Source organism: Brassica rapa, unplaced genomic scaffold (assembly GCF_000309985.2).
Source record: "Brassica rapa cultivar Chiifu-401-42 unplaced genomic scaffold, CAAS_Brap_v3.01 Scaffold0390, whole genome shotgun sequence".
NCBI lineage: Eukaryota > Viridiplantae > Streptophyta > Magnoliopsida > Brassicales > Brassicaceae > Brassica > Brassica rapa.
In genome coordinates this window covers 15,689-34,063 of record NW_022610332.1, presented here as the reverse complement: position 1 = coordinate 34,063, position 18,375 = coordinate 15,689, and the positions used below count along the sequence as shown (strand labels likewise).

The following is an 18,375-nucleotide window of genomic DNA, read 5'->3' as shown; positions in this document are numbered from 1 at the left end:
ATCCTAATTATTATTGCGACACATTTTCTGACTCGAAAGTTTTTTAAAACAAGTCCCATTCTAGCATCGTATAACAATGCTCTGATACCACCTTTGTGACACCCCCGATCGTAGATAACCGGAAATGACACGGTCGATGTTCCCTGATGGTCGACCCGAGGTTCTCGAAATAAATCCGATCACCTTAGACCAACAACCAAAGAACACAGACACTCCTATCGGATATTACTCTAGGCTTTTCAACCCGATAAAGCAATATTCGATAGTTAGTTCGTCCCGGACAAGGACTAATATCATATGAGAACTCGTGATTTATAAACATCTTTTATACATTATTTATTTACTTTAAACATCTTACAAAGTGTTATAGTTTTCCCTACGCCCTATCGCCCAACAACGTTTTAAGTAAATATACATCAAAATGTACGTTGCAAGGACAACAAAATACTACCGCTGGTTGGCCGCTCCTTCCGTCCAAAAGATTTAAGTGTCTCCCGCCTAAGGTTTACCTGCACACACAAATGAGTCATGAGCAACTAGTTTACTCAGTGAATCTAGAATCACAACACAATCAATAACAATCAAGCAATTATCAAATGCATATACATGATCATGCAAGTACTAGTACTATACTTTAATATCGATCATCATTGTGAATTCTTATTTTAAACATCACTTCCACAACACCCGCCCGTTACCATACTCATAAAATACAATATATATACTAGACCCGAGAAACCACTAAGGCTAACCGAGACTAGTGAGTTAGCATCACCATCATTGTCGAATGTCCGGTATAAACAATCCGACACTGCATCGTCATGCAGTACACGGTCTCCAGGGAGCTACCCCATCATCGTGTCTTCATGACCTTGTTCCATTCGCAGGACCAAGTCACGGTAATGCGGGGGCTTTAGGGATAGTGAATATAACAAGACTTCACATGATTTTACTTCCATAATCATTCTGAAATTAATTCATAATTAATCCTTAATTAATCATAATTAATTCTTAATTAATCCTAGATTAATCCTTAATTAATCTCATATTAATCTTTAATTAATCCAAGATTAGTACTTAATTAATCATGACTACTCCTTAATTAATCTCAGATTAATTCTCAATTAAACCAAGGTTAATTCTTAATTAAACCAAGATTAATCCATAATCAAAACCATGATTATTTTATGATTAGTACTTGAGAACAAGTACTAAGATTAGGATTAACCTCACTTTAAAATTATTCTTTAAGTGTAAGTGTTTAGCATGAGTAAACACAACACCATTCTTAAATATTCAGACACTTTACTAACTTAATCAAGGACTCATTCATGATCTATCTCAACATCTGTCTAGACTCACCTAAAGATTAGTCTTGAAACTGGCTTGGACAAGACTTGAGTTCCATTTGAACAAGGCTGAATGGACTAAGAGACTGAATGGATAGGATGGGACTAGCAAAGCTCCACACCTTAGCTGATCAAAACAGGGCAAGGTTGGGTTCTGAACATCAACAATCTGACAGTTCGGTTCAAGCTAAACAACTTAAATCAAATCAGTTCAAGCTCGGTTCCTTTCATACCAGATCAGATCAGTTCAGTTCTATTCAGTTAACAACAGTTCAAGACAAGATCAGACTGAGTTTAGTTTCGTTTCTCCAATCAATCCATAACAGCTTAGCAAACTGTTTTAGGAGATGGATTCAAACCGAAACTAAACAAGAAGTGAACTGTATCATAACTTAAACAACTGATCCGACCAAGACCTAAACTAAACATCAAATGTTCTGATCAGATACTGACTGAGGCAAGGAGACCAAAGCTTACCAAGATGAACCAAAGGATTAGATGGCCTCAGCTGATCCTCTTCTCCAAGGTAAGCTTGTGGCTGGACTGATCAAAGAGAAAGATCAAGGTCTGATCATGATCTGAACTCAACTTGGTCTAGGGTTTTATTTAAAAATCTCACCTTCTGATCTTTCTCAAGGTAACAAACTGAGCTAAGGTTGAAGATTAGGTCACCACCAATTTTTTCTTGATTTATTTTCTTGATTTTTCTCACTGATTTTTATGTTCTTCTTTCTCTCTTTCTCACTGAAATTCTCTAGGTTTTTCTGCAGGGTTCTGAACGTGGGAAGCAGCTGGAGAGGGGTTAAATATAAGGTGAGCTTGCTTCAGGTGAGGGTTTCACTCAGGAAAAAGCTAAGCTGAGTGGGGACAGCTGGCCAGCTGCTTCAGCACTCTCAGCACAAGCTGCTGCCTTTCCTTAACCTGAAGAAACTCCAGCCCTTTCATGTGCTTCTCACATGACAATCTAAGAAGCTAGGCAAGCAGGTAGCTTGTGATTGTCATGTGACAGTTACTGAAGGAGCTAGGCAAGCAGGCAGGTGCAAGTCATGTAATTAAAGACTAAGCAAGCAGGCTGGTGGAAGACATGAGTCTGGTCCAAAATTAATTGTAGCAGTTGGTTGATAATTTTCAATAATTTTTCAACCAAATATTCCTTGTCTTTGGCTCTCGTCTTGTTCTCGGAAAATCTCTGCCAGTTTAATAAAAATTCGACCAAAATATTTAAGACTCGACCAAACTATCAAGTGAAGGTCTTTCAACCACAAGACAGTCCCTTCGAGAAATAAATCTTCCGGGTCGATTTTTATTTTTATTAATCCTTGTTGAACCAACTAAAAACTGGTCGAGCGGGATTTTTCTCGACCAAAAATTTATTGGCTCATGAGGGTTATTACACTATGTGTGCTGACGGACACCCACGGACTTCCTGTGTGTACTGAACAGACAGCCCACTTGGGCCAAAATCACCCGAACAGTCCACGGGAAGGGCCAGCGTTCTGAGTCCAAGGACCAGCGTGCTGATATGTGTGTGCTGACTGACACACACGGACAGCCACGGACGTCCTGTGTGTGCTGACTGACACACACGGACACACACGGACAGCCACGGACGTCCTGTGTGTGCTAATGGGCATCCACGGACAGCCACGGACGTCCTGTGTGTGCTGACTGACACACACGGACACACACGGACAGCCACAGACGTCATGTGTGTGCTAACGGGCATCCACGGACAGCCACACACGTCCTGTGTGTGCTGGCGGAAACCCACTGACGTCCTTTGTGTATTGAACAGACAGCTCACGTGGGCAAAATCAACCAAACAGTCCACGGGAAGGGACAGCGTGGTGATATGTGTACTGATGGACAGCCACAGACGTCATGTGTGTGCTGACGGACACACACGGACACACACAGACACACAAGGACAGCCACGGACGTCCTGTGTGTGCTGACGGATAGCCACGGACAGCCACAGACGTCCTGTGTGTGCTGGTGGACACTCACGGACGTTCTGTGTGTACTGAACAGACTTCCCACGTGGGCCAAAATCACCCAAACAGTCCACGGGAAGGGTCAGTATGCTGAATCCAAGGACCAACGTGCCGATATGTGTACTGATGGACAGCCACAGACATCCTGTGTGTGCTGACGGACACACACAGACACACACGGACAGCCACAGACGTCCTGTGTGTGCTGACGGACGCACACAGATGTCCTGTGTGTGCTGACGGACACCCACGAACGTCATGTGTGTACTGAACAGACAGCCCACGTGGGCCAAAATCACCCGAACAGTCCACAGGAAGGGCCAGCGTGCTGATATGTGTACTGATGGACAGCCACGGACGTCCTGTGTGTGCTGAGGGACACACACAGACAGCCACGGACGTCCTGTGTGTGCTGACGGACAGCCACGGACACCCATGGACGTCCTGTGTGTGCTGGCGGACACCCACAGACGTCCTGTGTGTACTGAACAGACAGCCCACGTGGGCCAAAATCACCCAAACAGTCCACGGGAAGGGCCAGCGTGCTTAGTCCAAGGACCAACGTGCTGATATGTGTACTGATGGACAGCCATATACGTCCTGTGTGTGCTGACGGACACAGACGGACACACACAGACACACACGGACAACCACAGACGTCCTATGCGTGCTGGCGGACACCCACGGACGTCTTGTGTTTACTGAACAGACAGCCCACGTGGGCCAAAATCACCCGCACAGTCCACGGGAAGGGTCAGCGTGCTGAGTCCAAGGACCAACGTGCTGATATGTGTACTTATGGAAAGCCACAGACATCCTGTGTGTGCTGATGGACACAAACGGACACACACGGACAGCCACGGACGTCATGTGTGTGCTGACTGAGACACACGGACGTCCTGTGTGTGCTGACGGACACCCATGGATGTCCTGTGTGTACTGAACAGACAGCCCACTTGGGCTAAAATCACCCGAACAGTCCATGGGAAGGGCCAGCGTGCTGATATGTGTACTGATGGACAGCCACGGACGTCCTGTGTGTGCTGACTGACACACATGGACAGCCATGGACGTCCTGTGTGTGCTGACGGGCAGCCAGTGACAGCCACAGACGTCCTGTCTGTGCTGGCGGACACCCACGGACGTCCTTTGTGTATTGAACAGACAACCCACGTGGGCCAAAATCAACCAAACAGTCCACGGGAAGGGACAGCGTGCTGATATGTGTACTGATGGACAGCCACGGACGTCATGTGTGTGCTGACTGACACACACGGACACACACAGACACACACGGACTGCCACAGACGTCCTGTGTGTGCTGACAGATAGCCACGGACAGCCACAGACGTCCTGTGTGTGCTGGCGGACACCCACAGACGTTCTTTGTGTACTGAACAGACAGCCCACGTGGGCCAAAATCACCCAAACAGTCCACGCGAAGGGTCATCATGCTGAGTCCAAGGACCAACGTGCTGATATGTACACTGACGGACAGCCAAGGAAGTCATGTGTGTGCTGACAGACACACACAGACACATACGGACAGCCACGGACGTCCTGTGTGTGCTGACGGACGCACACAGACGTCCTGTGTGTGCTGACGGACACCCACGGACGTCGTGTGTGTACTGAACAGACAGCCCACATGGGCCAAAATCATCCGAACAGTCCACAGGAAGGGCCCGCGTGCTGAGTCCAAGGACCAGCGTGCTGATATGTGTACTGATTGACAGCCACGGACGTCATGTGAGTGCTGATGGACACACACAGACAGCCACAGACGTCTTGTGTGTGCTGACGGACAGCCACAGACAGCCATGGACGTCATGTGTGTGCTGGGGGACACCCACGGACGTCTTGTGTGTACTGAACAGACAGCCCACGTGGGCCAAAATCACCCCAACAGTCCACGGGAAAGGCCAGCGTGCTGAGTCCAAGGACCAACGTGCTGATATGTGCACTGATGGACAGCCATAGATGTCCTGTGTGTGCTGACGGACACAGACGGACACACACGGACACACACAGACAGCCACGGATGTCCTATGTTTGCTGGCGGACACCCACGGACGTCCTGTGTGTACTGAACAGACAGCCCACGTGGGCCAAAATCACCCGCACAGTCCACGGGAAGGGTCAGCGTGCTGAGTCCAAGGACCAATGTGCGGATATGTGTACTGATGGACAGCCATAGACGTCCTGTGTGTGCTGACGGACGCAGACGAACACACACGGACATACACGGACAGCCACAGACGTCCTGTGTGTGCTGGCGGACACCCACGGAAGTCCTGTGTGTACTGAACAGACAGCCCAAGTGGGCCAAAATCACCCGAACAGTCCACGGGAAGGGTCAACATGCTGAGTCCAAGGACCAACGTGCTGATATGTGTACTGATGGACAGCCACGGACATCCTGTGTGTGCTGATGGACACACACGGACAGCCACGGACGTCATGTGTGTACTGACGGACACACACGGACATCCTGTGTGGGCTGATGGACACCCACGGACTCCCTGTGTGTACTGAACAGACAGCCCACTTGGGCCAAAATCACCCGAACAGTCCACGGGAAGGGCCAGCGTGCTGAGTCCAAGGACCAGCGTGCTGATATGTGTACTGATGGACAGCCACGGACGTCCTGTGTGTGCTGACTGACACAGACGGACACACACGGACAGCCACAGACGTCCTGTGTGTGCTAACGGGCAGCCACGGACAGCCACACAAGTCCTGTGTGTGCTGGCGGACACCCACAGACGTCCTTTGTGTACTGAACAGACAGCCCACGTGGGGCAAAATCAACCAAACTGTCCACGGGAAGGGACAGCGTGGTGATATGTGTACTGATGGATAGCCACAGACGTCATGTGTGGGCTGACGGACACACACAGACACACACATACACACACGAACAGCCACGGATGTCCTGTCTGTGCTAACGGATAGCCACGGACAGCCACAGACGTCCTGTGTGTGCTGGCGGACACCCACAGACGTTCTGTGTGTACTGAACAGACAGCCCACGTGGGCCAAAATCACCCAAACAGTCCACGGGAAGTGTGATAACCCACCCTTCGGGATAAGAATGGTTGAGACAGAAGATTGGTCGAGCATTAACTTGGTGGTCGAAATGAGGGCGGTAAAGATCGATTGGGAAATTTCAAAGAACGAGGTGGTCGAAGAATTGATTGTGAGTGAACTATGAGTGGAATAAGCTGCTCGGCCATAGTTATAAGATTTCTTAGATTTATCAGACGGATATTTTGGAAGCATAACATTTTTGGAAGCACGACGTTTCGGAAGCTCGACGTTTTTGAAGACCGACATTTCTTCATCACGAAGTTTTCTCGGAAAATCTTCGTATCAGTAAAATATTATTCTGGAGACATAATAAGTGGAAAGCTGGACGGGACTTAAGCAGGACGGGACTTAAGCAGGACGGTAAGTAAGCATGCAGGATTGAAGCACGACGGGAAAACCCGAAATCGGGCAAAAACCCTAATTTCGGTATTATGAAATTTTTCGAGGAAGCTGGAGACTCGGGAAATATTTTTAGGGAATATAAGTATTCATCTGGAGTTTATTAAAAAAAATCAGAACGGGAGCAGAAAAATATTCGGGACTAATCGCGAGCCGAAAATATGTCGGAAGGTTCAAAATCGCGTAAATCGACCGAGAAGCTCGAGGTGTCTCAATGCATGTCATCAGGACGTGGTGTCAACCATCTGATAAGCGGTCTGTCTACACAAGCATGAGGTGTCGGCACGCATGGAAGCAGCACATGCGGACTGACACACTGAAGCACGAGATGTCGCCATATCTGCAGCCGCAGAATGCTGATCGACATGTGGGCACCGTGTGTTACCGTGCATGTGATCCAGACATGCTGATGAACATCTGGTCGTCCAGGCAGGATAAGAGGTGTCACTTTGCATGTGTCCTGGCCATGCTGAGAGACATGTGGAGCACGAGGTGCCGCCGCGCATGCGTCCGGAGCCATGCGGAGCGACACACGGGCTGCCACCAACCTGAAGGTGATTGGCTGCTGACTTATATAAATAGGCACGCCCACTTTCACATTTCAACACATCCAGACCACTTCAGATCAGTTTAAAAACGTGAGAGAAAGTAGAGAGAAAAAGCAAGAGGTTTCGATAGTTTTCGAGAGTTTTCGGGAGTTTTCGAGATCAATTACTACACCAGTTTTGGATCGACGCCAAGAGGAGTTTCTGTTTGAATTGAGAGTTGTTCAAGGGAGGCCATTCAGGGTTAGGATCGCCATTGAGGTCAGTTGGGATAGGAGGCTACTTGAGGAGTTCAAGAAAGGGTTTTGGTCGAGTATTCGAGCAAGGGTCAAAGCCACAACGAACCAAACACTGTGAGTCATGGCAATTGATTGCTGACTTGTTTTCATGCAGGTTCCCGTTACTTGGAAGTTGGATCATGGCAGGAGGCCGGGTCTAACTGAGTAACGGTTTGATTAGTTAATAGTCGAGGTTTGGTTAATTGAGTTGATAGTATGCTTAGTTATTGCTTGGGAATCATAGTAGCATGCTAATTGTTAGGTTGCTTGGTTAGTTAGCGAATGCGACCCCTTAGATAATACCGCTAGGTTGTGGATAGATAGGTATTCTGGAATCTATCTTGGGTCGATTGCTAGGTTGTTAGATTGCATGCTTAGATAATTATTGCTATTGAGTTATTATCGGTTTGCATGCATGGATTGTGATGTTGTTGTTGATTAGATGTTAGTACTAGGCAACTTAGGTCATATAGACCGAATTGCTAGTACGTGTATTGTTGAGTTAGTAAAGGATCTAGGCCATATAGGCTGAGTTCCTAGTTAGTGTTGTACTTAAGCGTCCTAGGCCATTTAGGTCGGATTGCTGGTACTAGTGTTTAGTATCGAGCTTTGCCGATAGCTTTCCTGATCAGCAATGCTAGGCTTGTGTTTTGGGTGTTACGCGGCAAGGAAGGTTACGTAAGCATGTCCCTACGCGGCTTGGCAGAGAGGTTCCATAAAGCATGCTCTGTATGGGGAGGTTGCTAGAAAGCATGCTCCGTCATGTTGTATCCTTGGTTGGTGCTTCATGTTAGTTTGCGGCAAGGAAGGTTGCTAGAGTATGTCCCTACGCGGCGGGGCAGAGAGGTTGCATAAAGCATGCTCTGTACGGAAAGGTTGCCAGAAAGCATGCTCCGTCATGTGATACCTTATCGGGGTTACATGATGTTCTAACCCGTGTGCCTTTGTGGCTGCGAGTTAGGTGTTCCATGGTTGTGTATGTGATGAGAAAGCTCGAGTAAGGATGTGTAGTTAAGGTGTAGAGAGTCTTAGCATATATTATATTATTATGCTAATGGTGGATTATATTCCGCTGCTTATCTTATTTATGTTTATGTTCTTGTTGAGTCACTCGGGTTTCCACGGGGGAAGTCTCGAGTGATGATTATTATTGTTTTGTTATTGATAGGTGAACCTCTCGTCTTTGATTGTTTGGGGTTGGGATGGCGAGGGGTTGTATTTGTTAGTTGGGGCCCTGGCTCACTGAGTGACAATAGGTTACTCATTAAACTCACCTATTGTTGCAGGAAACCTTAGTGGGAGACCGGGTAGCATGGAAGCTGGACGTTAGGAGCACCGGAAGTACTTTTGCCTTTCCTTTTGTAAAACGGTACTAGTTAAAGTCTTTGACTCGATATTGGCACTAGGCCGGGATCCATCTGTAATATTTTACTTGTAACGAATCTTTATTATATTTATAAAAAGTGATGTTTTATATTCGTTACAATGGTTCTCTGATAAATAAACTTGTCCGGTCTAAACACAACGTTATGTTTAGGTACGGGTTGAAAAGCCTTAGGCCGCGATCTAACGGAACCGTTAACTCATAGTACGGGTTGCAAAGCCTTAAGCCATGATTTAGCGGGACGTGTTAGTGGATGAACTGGTCGATGTTGCAGATTAAGTTCTGTGACTTTGACTGGATTGTCCCTAGCCCGTCATGTAGCGCTTCCGGACCATGGTGTTGGGTTGGACGGTCAGTCATGTTCTTGTTTGATTGTTGGCTGGCCGGTTGGCCTTTCATCTCCAACCCATGTTGTGGGTCGTCCGTCGGTCATGTTCTTGTTTGATTGTTGGCCGATGGCTCGACCTATGCCTAGGACGGTTCGGGGGTGTTACAGAGGTGGTATCATAGCATGGTTTCGTCCATGCTTCCAGAACCTGCGTTTTTAATCGGTTTTCAATATATTTTTTTCGAGTCAGAAAGGATTTGAAAGGCATTTAGAGTATTCCGGTGATGTCCAGCCATTCTGGGTAAGAAATTTAGGATTTACCTTTTCGTTGGTTGTAGATGAATAATCGGGGTGCAAGTCATGGTAGGCAGTGGGGATGGTCATCAAGAGATGGTCGAGCATTTGAGGATTCAGAACAAGAGTTTTCTACTAGGGGCAGAATGGATCACCGAGATATGAGTCAACGTTATGGAAATCTGTTTTCAACAAGTCGGGGACATAGTCAATCACCGTTGCCAGCGAGTTCAAATTCTAATGACAACCAAGACGAAGAGGAAATCAAGAGGCTGAAATTCCACCAGGAGGACTAGTAGATTTGTTTACTCAAATTCTGCGACATGTTTCAAGGAACTCCCAACCTGAGGAATCCTTAAACATGGAGTATCTGAAGATCTTGAAGACGATGAAGGGTTTGGAAACATATAAGTTCAAAGGAGGAATCAATATGTTTGAGGCAGAAGAGTGGATGCACATGATGGAGATAAACTTTGAAGCAATGATCTGTCCAGACAAATACAAGAAGAGAGTGGCGGTTTACTATCTTCAAGGAGATGCTCGTAACTGGTGGGAAAGCGTGGAACGTCAACATGGAAATCATATTACATCTTGGGATGTATTTCAAAAGGAGTTTAGAAGGAAGTACTTCCCACCCGAGGCAAGACATCGATTGGAGAGACAGTTCATCAATCTTACCCAAGGGGATAGGACAGTACGGGAGTATGAAGCGGAATTCACAAGTCTTTGTTGCTATGTATTTAACGGCCAGGAGGACGAAGCAACAATGATCTGAAACTTCATGTATGGATTGCGATCTGAACTAGGTAGTAGACTCGTGGCAGGCAACTATGGAAATCTCACAGACTTAGTCGAGAGGGCCGTAAATGTGGAAGTTGCGGTAGCAGCAGAAGCCAAGTATGAATCAAAAATAAAAGGCGTTAGTGGCGAGAAGGGAAAACATATAGTTCAGTATAAGGATTCCAGTCAGCAAGGCCTATCCAGGAAAAGAAGCCATGACTCAAAATCTTGGAATGGAAACCAAGGATGTTTTTATTGTGGAGAGGTTGGTCATATTGCTCGACACTGTGTGGCAGAGAAAGCTGCATTAGCCAAAGAACATCCCCCACTTACCCTACTGGAAGACAGACCCCTGAGAAAGAGAAGGAATAGGATCTAGATCTTTAAGAAAAACCTTAACCTTCAGGCCTACAAGGTAAGTAGGGTTTTGACTTCCTTGTTTGAATGTGTATTGCCTGATTGGTTGTGATGTGTTGGGAAAAGATTGGTTTTTAATTATCGTTCTGCGCTATTGCACGAGAACTTGCGGTTTGTGTTCTTGTTGTGTGTAGGAACATTGTGGCAGGTAATGACCCCCAAAGACCAAACCCTTGAAGATTGATAGTTGGATCAGTAGTGTGATGATTGTTGGATCTTCTGAGCTGATCTATCGGTGTCATGGTACGATTTGGTGGCTATGTTGGGTACATGTTTGGTTTTGAGGAGATATCTATCGAAAAGACATGATAGATATAGAAGATTTGATCATCACAAGAAATCAAGTTGAAGAAGTGGCTAAGTACGAGTATGGTATCTATCGAGAGGACAAGATAGTATTATGCCGAATGCGTGTTCCAGCAGAGTAGAGACAAGAGGACGACTCAGTGATCATTTCAATGAAGAGATATGAAGACGATTGTGGAGACCTTGAGGAGGACACTCAAGGAACCGTTGTGGACAGCATAAAGATATATGGAGACGAGTTGAGAATGTCGTAAAGATGAGCAATTGTGCAACTAAGAATTCGAGGACGAATTCTATTAAGGGGGGGTGGGAGAATGTGATAACCCGCCCTTCGGGATAAGAATGGTTGAGACAGAAGATTGGTCGAGCATTAACTTGGTGGTCGAAACGCGGGCGGTAAAGATCGATTGGGAAATTTCAAAGAACGAGGTGGTCGAAGAATTGATCGTGAGTGAACTATGAGTGGAATAAGCTGCTCGGCCATAGTTAGAAGATTTCTTAGATTGATCAGACGGATGTTTTGGAAGCATAACATTTTTGGAAGCACGACGTTTCAGAAGCTCGACGTTTTTGAAGACCGACATTTCTTCATCACAAAGTTTTCTCGGAAAATCTTCGTATCAGTAAAATATTATTCTGGAGACATAATAAGTGGGAAGCAGGACGGGACTTAAGCAGGACGGGAAGTAAGCACGCAGGATTGAAGCACGACGGGAAAACCCGAAATCGGGCAAAAACCCTAATTTCGGTATTATGAAATTTTTCGAGGAAGCTGGAGACTCGGGAAATATTTTTAGGGAATATAAGTATTCATCTGGAGTTTATTAAAAAAAATCAGAACGGCAGCAGAAAAATATTCGGGACTAATCGCGAGCCGAAAATATGTCGGAAGGGTCAAAATCGCGTAAATCGACCGAGAAGCTCGAGGTGTCTCAATGCATGTCATCAGGACGTGGTGTCAACCATCTGATAAGCGGTCTGTCTACACAAGCATGAGGTGTCGGCACGCAAGGAAGCAGCACATGCGGACTGAGACACTGAAGCACGAGATGTCGCCATATCTGCAGCCGCAGCATGCTGATCGACATGTGGGCACCGTGTGTTGCCGTGCATGTGATCCAGACATGCTGATGAACATCTGGTCGTCCAGGCAGGATAAGAGGTGTCACTTTGCATGTGTCCTGGCCATGCTGAGAGACATGTGGAGCACGAGGTGCCGCCGCGCATGCGTCCGGAGCCATGCGGAGCGACACACGGACTGCCACCAACCTGAAGGTGATTGGCTGCTGACTTCTATAAATAGGCACGCCCAACTTCACATTTCAACACATCCAGACCACTTCAGATCAGTTTAAGAACGTGAGAGAAAGTAGAGAGAGAAAGCAAGAGGTTTCGATAGTTTTCGAGAGTTTTCGGGAGTTTTCGAGATCAATTACTACACCAGTTTTGGATCGACGCCAAGAGGAGTTTCTGTTTGAGTTGAGAGTTGTTCAAGGGAGGCCATTCAGGGTTAGGATCGCCATTGAGGTCAGTTGGGATAGGAGGCTACTTGAGGAGTTCAAGAAAGGGTTTTGGTCGAGGATTCGGGCAAGGGTCAAAGCCACAACGAACCAAACACTGTGAGTCACGGCAATTGATTGCTGACTTTTTTTCATGCAGGTTCCCGTTACTTGGAAGTTGGATCATGGCAGGAGGCCGGGTCTAACTGAGTAACGGTTTGATTAGTTAATAGTCGAGGTTTGGTTAATTGAGTTGATAGCATGCTTAGTTATTGCTTGGGAATCATAGTAGCATGCTAATTGTTAGGTTACTTGGTTAGTTAGCGAATGCGACCCCTTAGATAATATCGCTAGGTTGTGGATAGATAGGTATTTTGAATCTATCTTGGGTCGATTGCTAGGTTGTTAGATTGCATGCGTAGATAATTATTGCTATTGAGTTATTATCGGTTTGCATGCATGGATTGTGATGTTGTTGTTGATTAGATGTTAGTACTAGGCAACTTAGGTCATGTAGACCGAATTGCTAGTACATGTATTGTTGAGTTAGTAAGGGATCTAGGCCATATAGGCTGAGGTCCTAGTTAGTGTTGTACTTAAGCGTCCTAGGCCATTTAGGTCGGATTGCTGGTACTAGTGTTTAGTATCGAGCTTTGTCGATAGCTTGCCTGATCAGCAATGCTAGGCTTGTGTTTTGGGTGTTACGCGGCAAGGAAGGTTACGTAAGCATGTCCCTACGCGGCTTGGCAGAGAGGTTGCATAAAGCATGCTCTGTACGGGGAGGTTGCTAGAAAGCATGCTCCGTCATGTTGTATCCTTGGTGGGTGCTTCACGTTAGTTTGCGGCAAGGAAGGTTGCTAGAGTATGTCCCTACGCGGCTGGGCAGAGAGGTTGCATAAAGCATGCTTTGTACGGAGAGGTTGCTAGAAAGCATGCTCCGTCATGTGATACCTTATCGGGGTTACATGATGTTCTAACCCGTGTGCCTTTGTGGCTGCGAGTTAGGTGTTCCATGGTTGTGTATGTGATGAGAAAGCTCGAGTAAGGATGTGTAGTTAAGGTGTAGAGAGTCTTAGCATATATTATATTATTATGCTAATGGTGGATTATATTCCGCTGCTTATCTTATTTATGTTTATGTTCTTGTTGAGTTACTCGGGTTTCCACGGGGGAAGTCTCGAGTGATGATTATTATTGTTGTGTTATTGTTAGGTGAACCTCTTGTCTTAGATTGTTTGGGGTTGGGATGGCGAGGGGTTGTATTTGTTAGTTGGGGCCCTGGCTCACTGAGTGACATTAGGTTACTCATTAAACTCACCTATTGTTGCAGGAAACCTTAGTGGGAGACCGGGTAGCATGGAAGCTGGATGTTAGGAGCACCAGAAGTACTTTTGCCTTTCCTTTTGTAAAACGGTACTAGTTAAAGTCTTTGACTCGATATTGGCACTAGGCCGGAATCCATCTGTAATATTTTACTTGTAACGAATCTTTCTTATATTTAATAAAAGTGATGTTTTATATTTGTTACAATGGTTCTCTGATAAATAGACTTGTCCGGTCTAAACACAAAGTTAGGTTTAGGTACGGGTTGAAAACCTTAGGCCGTGATCTAATGGAACCGTTAACTCATAGTAAGGGTTGCAAAGCCTTAAGCCATGATTTAGCGGGACGTGTTAGTGGATGAACTGGTCGATGTTGCGGATTAAGTTCTGTGACTTTGACTGGATTGTCCCTAGCCCGTCATGTAGCGCTTCCGGACCATGGTGTTGGGTTGGACGGTCGGTCATGTTCTTGTTTGATTGTTGGCTGGCCGGTTGGCCTTTCATCTCCAACCCTTTGTGTGGGTCGTCCGTCGGTCATGTTCTTGTTTGATTGTTGGCCGATGGCTCGACCTATGCCTAGGACGGTTCGGGGGTGTTACAGGAAGGGTCAGTATGCTGAGTCCAAGGACCAACGTGCTGATATGTGTACTGATGGACAGCCACAGACGTCCTGTGTTTGCTGACGGACACACACAGACACACACGGACAGTCACAGACGTCCTGTGTGTGCTGACGGATGCACACGGACGTCCTGTGTGTGCTGACGGACACCCACGGACATCATGTATGTACTGAACAGACAGCCCACGTGGGCCAAAATCACCCGAACAGTCCACAGGAAGGGCCATCGTGCTGAGTCCAAGGACCACCGTGCTGATATGTGTACTGATGGACAGCCACTGACGTCCTGTGTGTGCTGATGGACACACACAGACAGCCACAGACGTCCTGTGAGTGCTGACGGACAGCCACGGACAGCCACGGACGTCCTGTGTGTGCTGGCGGACACCCACGTACGTCCTGTGTGTACTGAACAGACAGCCCACGTGGGCCAAAATCACCCAAACAGTCCACGGGAAGGGCCAGTGATAGACCGCGGTCCACGGATCAGTACATGGAGCTGAACCAGCATGAAGTTCAGGACGTTCTGAAGTTTTCAACCGAAGTTCATGATTTTCACCATACTGGCCAGACTGACCGGACTGTCCCAAATGCATCCGGATGTGAGCTTTGGCTGGAACCATGGCCAGATGATCGATTTCACTGTACTGGACTTTGTCTTCACCGTCCTGTTTTCCATTTGATGAAGAACAGTCGAGACGGAATCTCATTCGGACGCACGGATCCTGAGTTAGGTCATTGCTATACATATCTGGACAGTACCACATGTACCGCCCGGATGTCCAGTTTGAGGCTTCATCAATACCCATGTACAGACGATCGAATTCACCGAACTGGAGCTCGTATTTCCCGTACTGATTGGCATTTTAAGAGCAACGGTCGAGACAGATTTGGATTCGGACGAGTGGAACTCAAAATAGGCCGTGACACTTCAAAACTGGCTACTTTGGACTGTCCTGCTTGTGTACTGGCCCAGTCCGCAGGACATGCTTCAGGAAGCAATGAACCTGGACGGAATTTGAAGGGTTTTTCACTAGTCAAAGTGTGATTTTGTGCCTTGACCAGATCTGGTCAATTTTATCATTTTCTATGTTTAGATTTCCCACATTTTTCTTTAAGTCTTTTGACTAGAACTTCTATATAATGTAACCATCAGATCTGAATAAGAAAAATTTCGTTTTGCTTTCATTCTTTTGAGTTTTTACTCTCTTTGTTCTTTGTTAGAACATTTCTTAGTTTCTTGGTGAGGTTATCTCCAAGTTTCGATCCTTCTTTTGTTGGACCGGTGCGTCACATCCGGCAACGATCGAAGTCTGGTAGTATCTTTGGGCTATTCCGCAACCCTTAGTGTCACCGTTCATACCATCAGTTCTCAATCCTCTCGGATCTGAGTTCATATCAACCTTACCGAAAGAGTGATCCTTATTTTGGTTCTATCAAGTGGTATCAGAGCCACTCTTCCGGTATTGTCTATTTCATTCATCTTTCTCATCTTCCATTTTCTTATAAAAACTTCTTCTTCTACCTTTCTTAAATCTGGGCCCCTCTTTACCATCCACCATATCAAAAAAAAAAAAAAGATCTAATCAAAAAAAAAAAAAAAAAGATCCACATAAAAAAAAAAAAATAGAAATCGAAAGTTTCATTTGGGGATTGGTGGTGGAAGAGAAAGCCTGCTGGCTGAGGAGAAATCCAGCCTTTGAGGTGGTTAAAACGGATTTCAAAAAATCAAAAATCTCTTATCTATCTATCTTGAGAAAATTCCCTTGTTAGCTTGGATTTGCCCATTGGGATTCTTTGATTTGTTCTCTCAGAACATTGAGTAGAAACTTGTGTGTGATCACCTAAATCTGAGAGAAACACTTGTGTGGGTGAGGATCAAACACTTGAGAGTGTGAGGTTTTTATCTACTAACTTTTGTGTTGATATTTTTCAGGTTACGATGTTTGGTCTCCAAAGGAAAAGTAACAAGGAGAAGCACCCATGACTTTCTGTCTCTCAAACCTCCTTTAAATATGCTTTGAATACTTTTGATGAGTTTGTTGATGTGCAGGAAAAACCAATTTGGTGGAGCAAAGAGCATGTCAATACCTCCAAAGATGTGGCTGATCCAAAAAGGCAACATTTTCAGTTTGATGTCCAACAATTTTGTGATAACTTTGTGAAGGGTGTGGACAAAGCCCTCAAGGACGTCAGCAAGAGCCAAAAGAAGAGCACATCCACACGTGCCCAAATAGCTGAGCCATCCTTTTCCATCAGTAAGAAAATCCAAGGTGAATCTGAAAACTGTTTTGAAGAATTTAAAGATTTTTCAGATTCTTCACCTATATTTGATGAAACTGATGAAGAACCAATTGAAAGTTTGATGTCTTGTGAAGAAAGTTGTGACCTTCCTTATCTTGAATCTGAGTTTATAAATGATAATGAACAGGCTAATGTAGAACTAACTGTTTTGCAACCGGAGCATCCGAGTAGCCTTGTTTTGTCTCAACAGGTTTTTGAGGAAGAGCCACTGGATATTCCACATCAGTGCCCATGTCTTGACATTTGGACATCTTTGGATGAAGTCCCAGAACCTATCTTTGATGAGGAGGACGAACCTGATCCAGTCTTTGATGAAGAAGCAACAAGCATCATATCCACCTTTATGGAGAGCCATCTTTGCTTTGATTCTGGCACAACTACTGCTCCTTCATCTCCTGCCCCTTTGCTTCATGATCTTCAAGAGCACTGTGAGGACCCTTCTTCTCTTAATTCTCTGCCTGACATGGTTGTGAAAGTCAGTACTGATGATGTAATTCGTTTTGGTCTTGACAAGATGAAAGATTTTTGTGTTTTAAAATCTGTTTTTGATAACATGATTAATTCTTTAAAAATCTTTGAACCTGATAAATGTCTTGATCAATCACGTTTTCAAAATGTCAATGGCATTACTTCTGGAATTATTTTGAGCTCTGATCAGTTCTTGGAACATAACAAAGGTTTTCATCTTCTTGGAAGGCCATTTGATCTTGATTTGCAACAAACTGATTTTTGTGCTGAAAAATCTCTTGATTCGTTAGTTTGCAAAGGAAATAGCTTTGATCTGAGTTCTTCTAGACATGTACTGATCACTGATGAATTGTTTGCATCCTCTTATGCCTTGGACAAAATTTTGATTCAGAAGTTGCTGGAACAGAAATCACTTGAAACTGAAAATGATTTTCGTGATCTTGAATTTTGTGGTTCTGTTTTGCAGCCTGATCTCTTGAGTTTTGAAACTGATAATACTTGGCATTTTCTGAGATCATTTCGTGATAATGGTGTTGTCTTGAGTCCTGATGATATTTTGGTTTACAACACATTCTTTGAGAAATGCCTTGAACTTTTGATAAATGATTCTCAAACTGAACTTAAGCTTGTGTGTTCAGATGTTGGGAAGGATATGCACATTTTGAAAATGAATACTGTTGTTGCATATCTTGATAAAATTCTTGTCTGTAATATTTACTTTGATGAGCACCTTGAAAGGCTGAAAAATGTGCAATTTGTTCTTGGAAAAGATATCTTGATTTATGATTTGAACAAATATTATCTTGTACATTTGATCCTGGTCTTTTAGTGTTTGTTTTGAGTATTTAGGAAAGACAGGCTCAGCCTCTGAATGAAAGCATTGGCCGTGCCCAACAACCTCAGATTTGGAGAAGCTTTGTTGTTCAAACCGGCTACCTTGGTGCCAGCGACAGAGGTTCAGTCCAAGAAGGATATCTCAACAGTCCGAAGGTCTTT

General features: G+C 45.3%; 1 protein-coding gene across 1 annotated transcript; it reads left to right on the top strand.

Moving 5' to 3' along the window:
• The first annotated feature begins 10,022 nt into the window (after positions 1-10,022).
• LOC117130349 lies at positions 10,023-10,820 on the top strand. The gene is made up of 2 exons (XM_033283237.1): positions 10,023-10,383; positions 10,468-10,820. Exons 1-2 carry the CDS (start codon positions 10,023-10,025, stop codon positions 10,818-10,820), a joined length of 714 nt encoding a protein of 237 aa, XP_033139128.1.
• Positions 10,821-18,375: the final 7,555 nt, after the last annotated feature.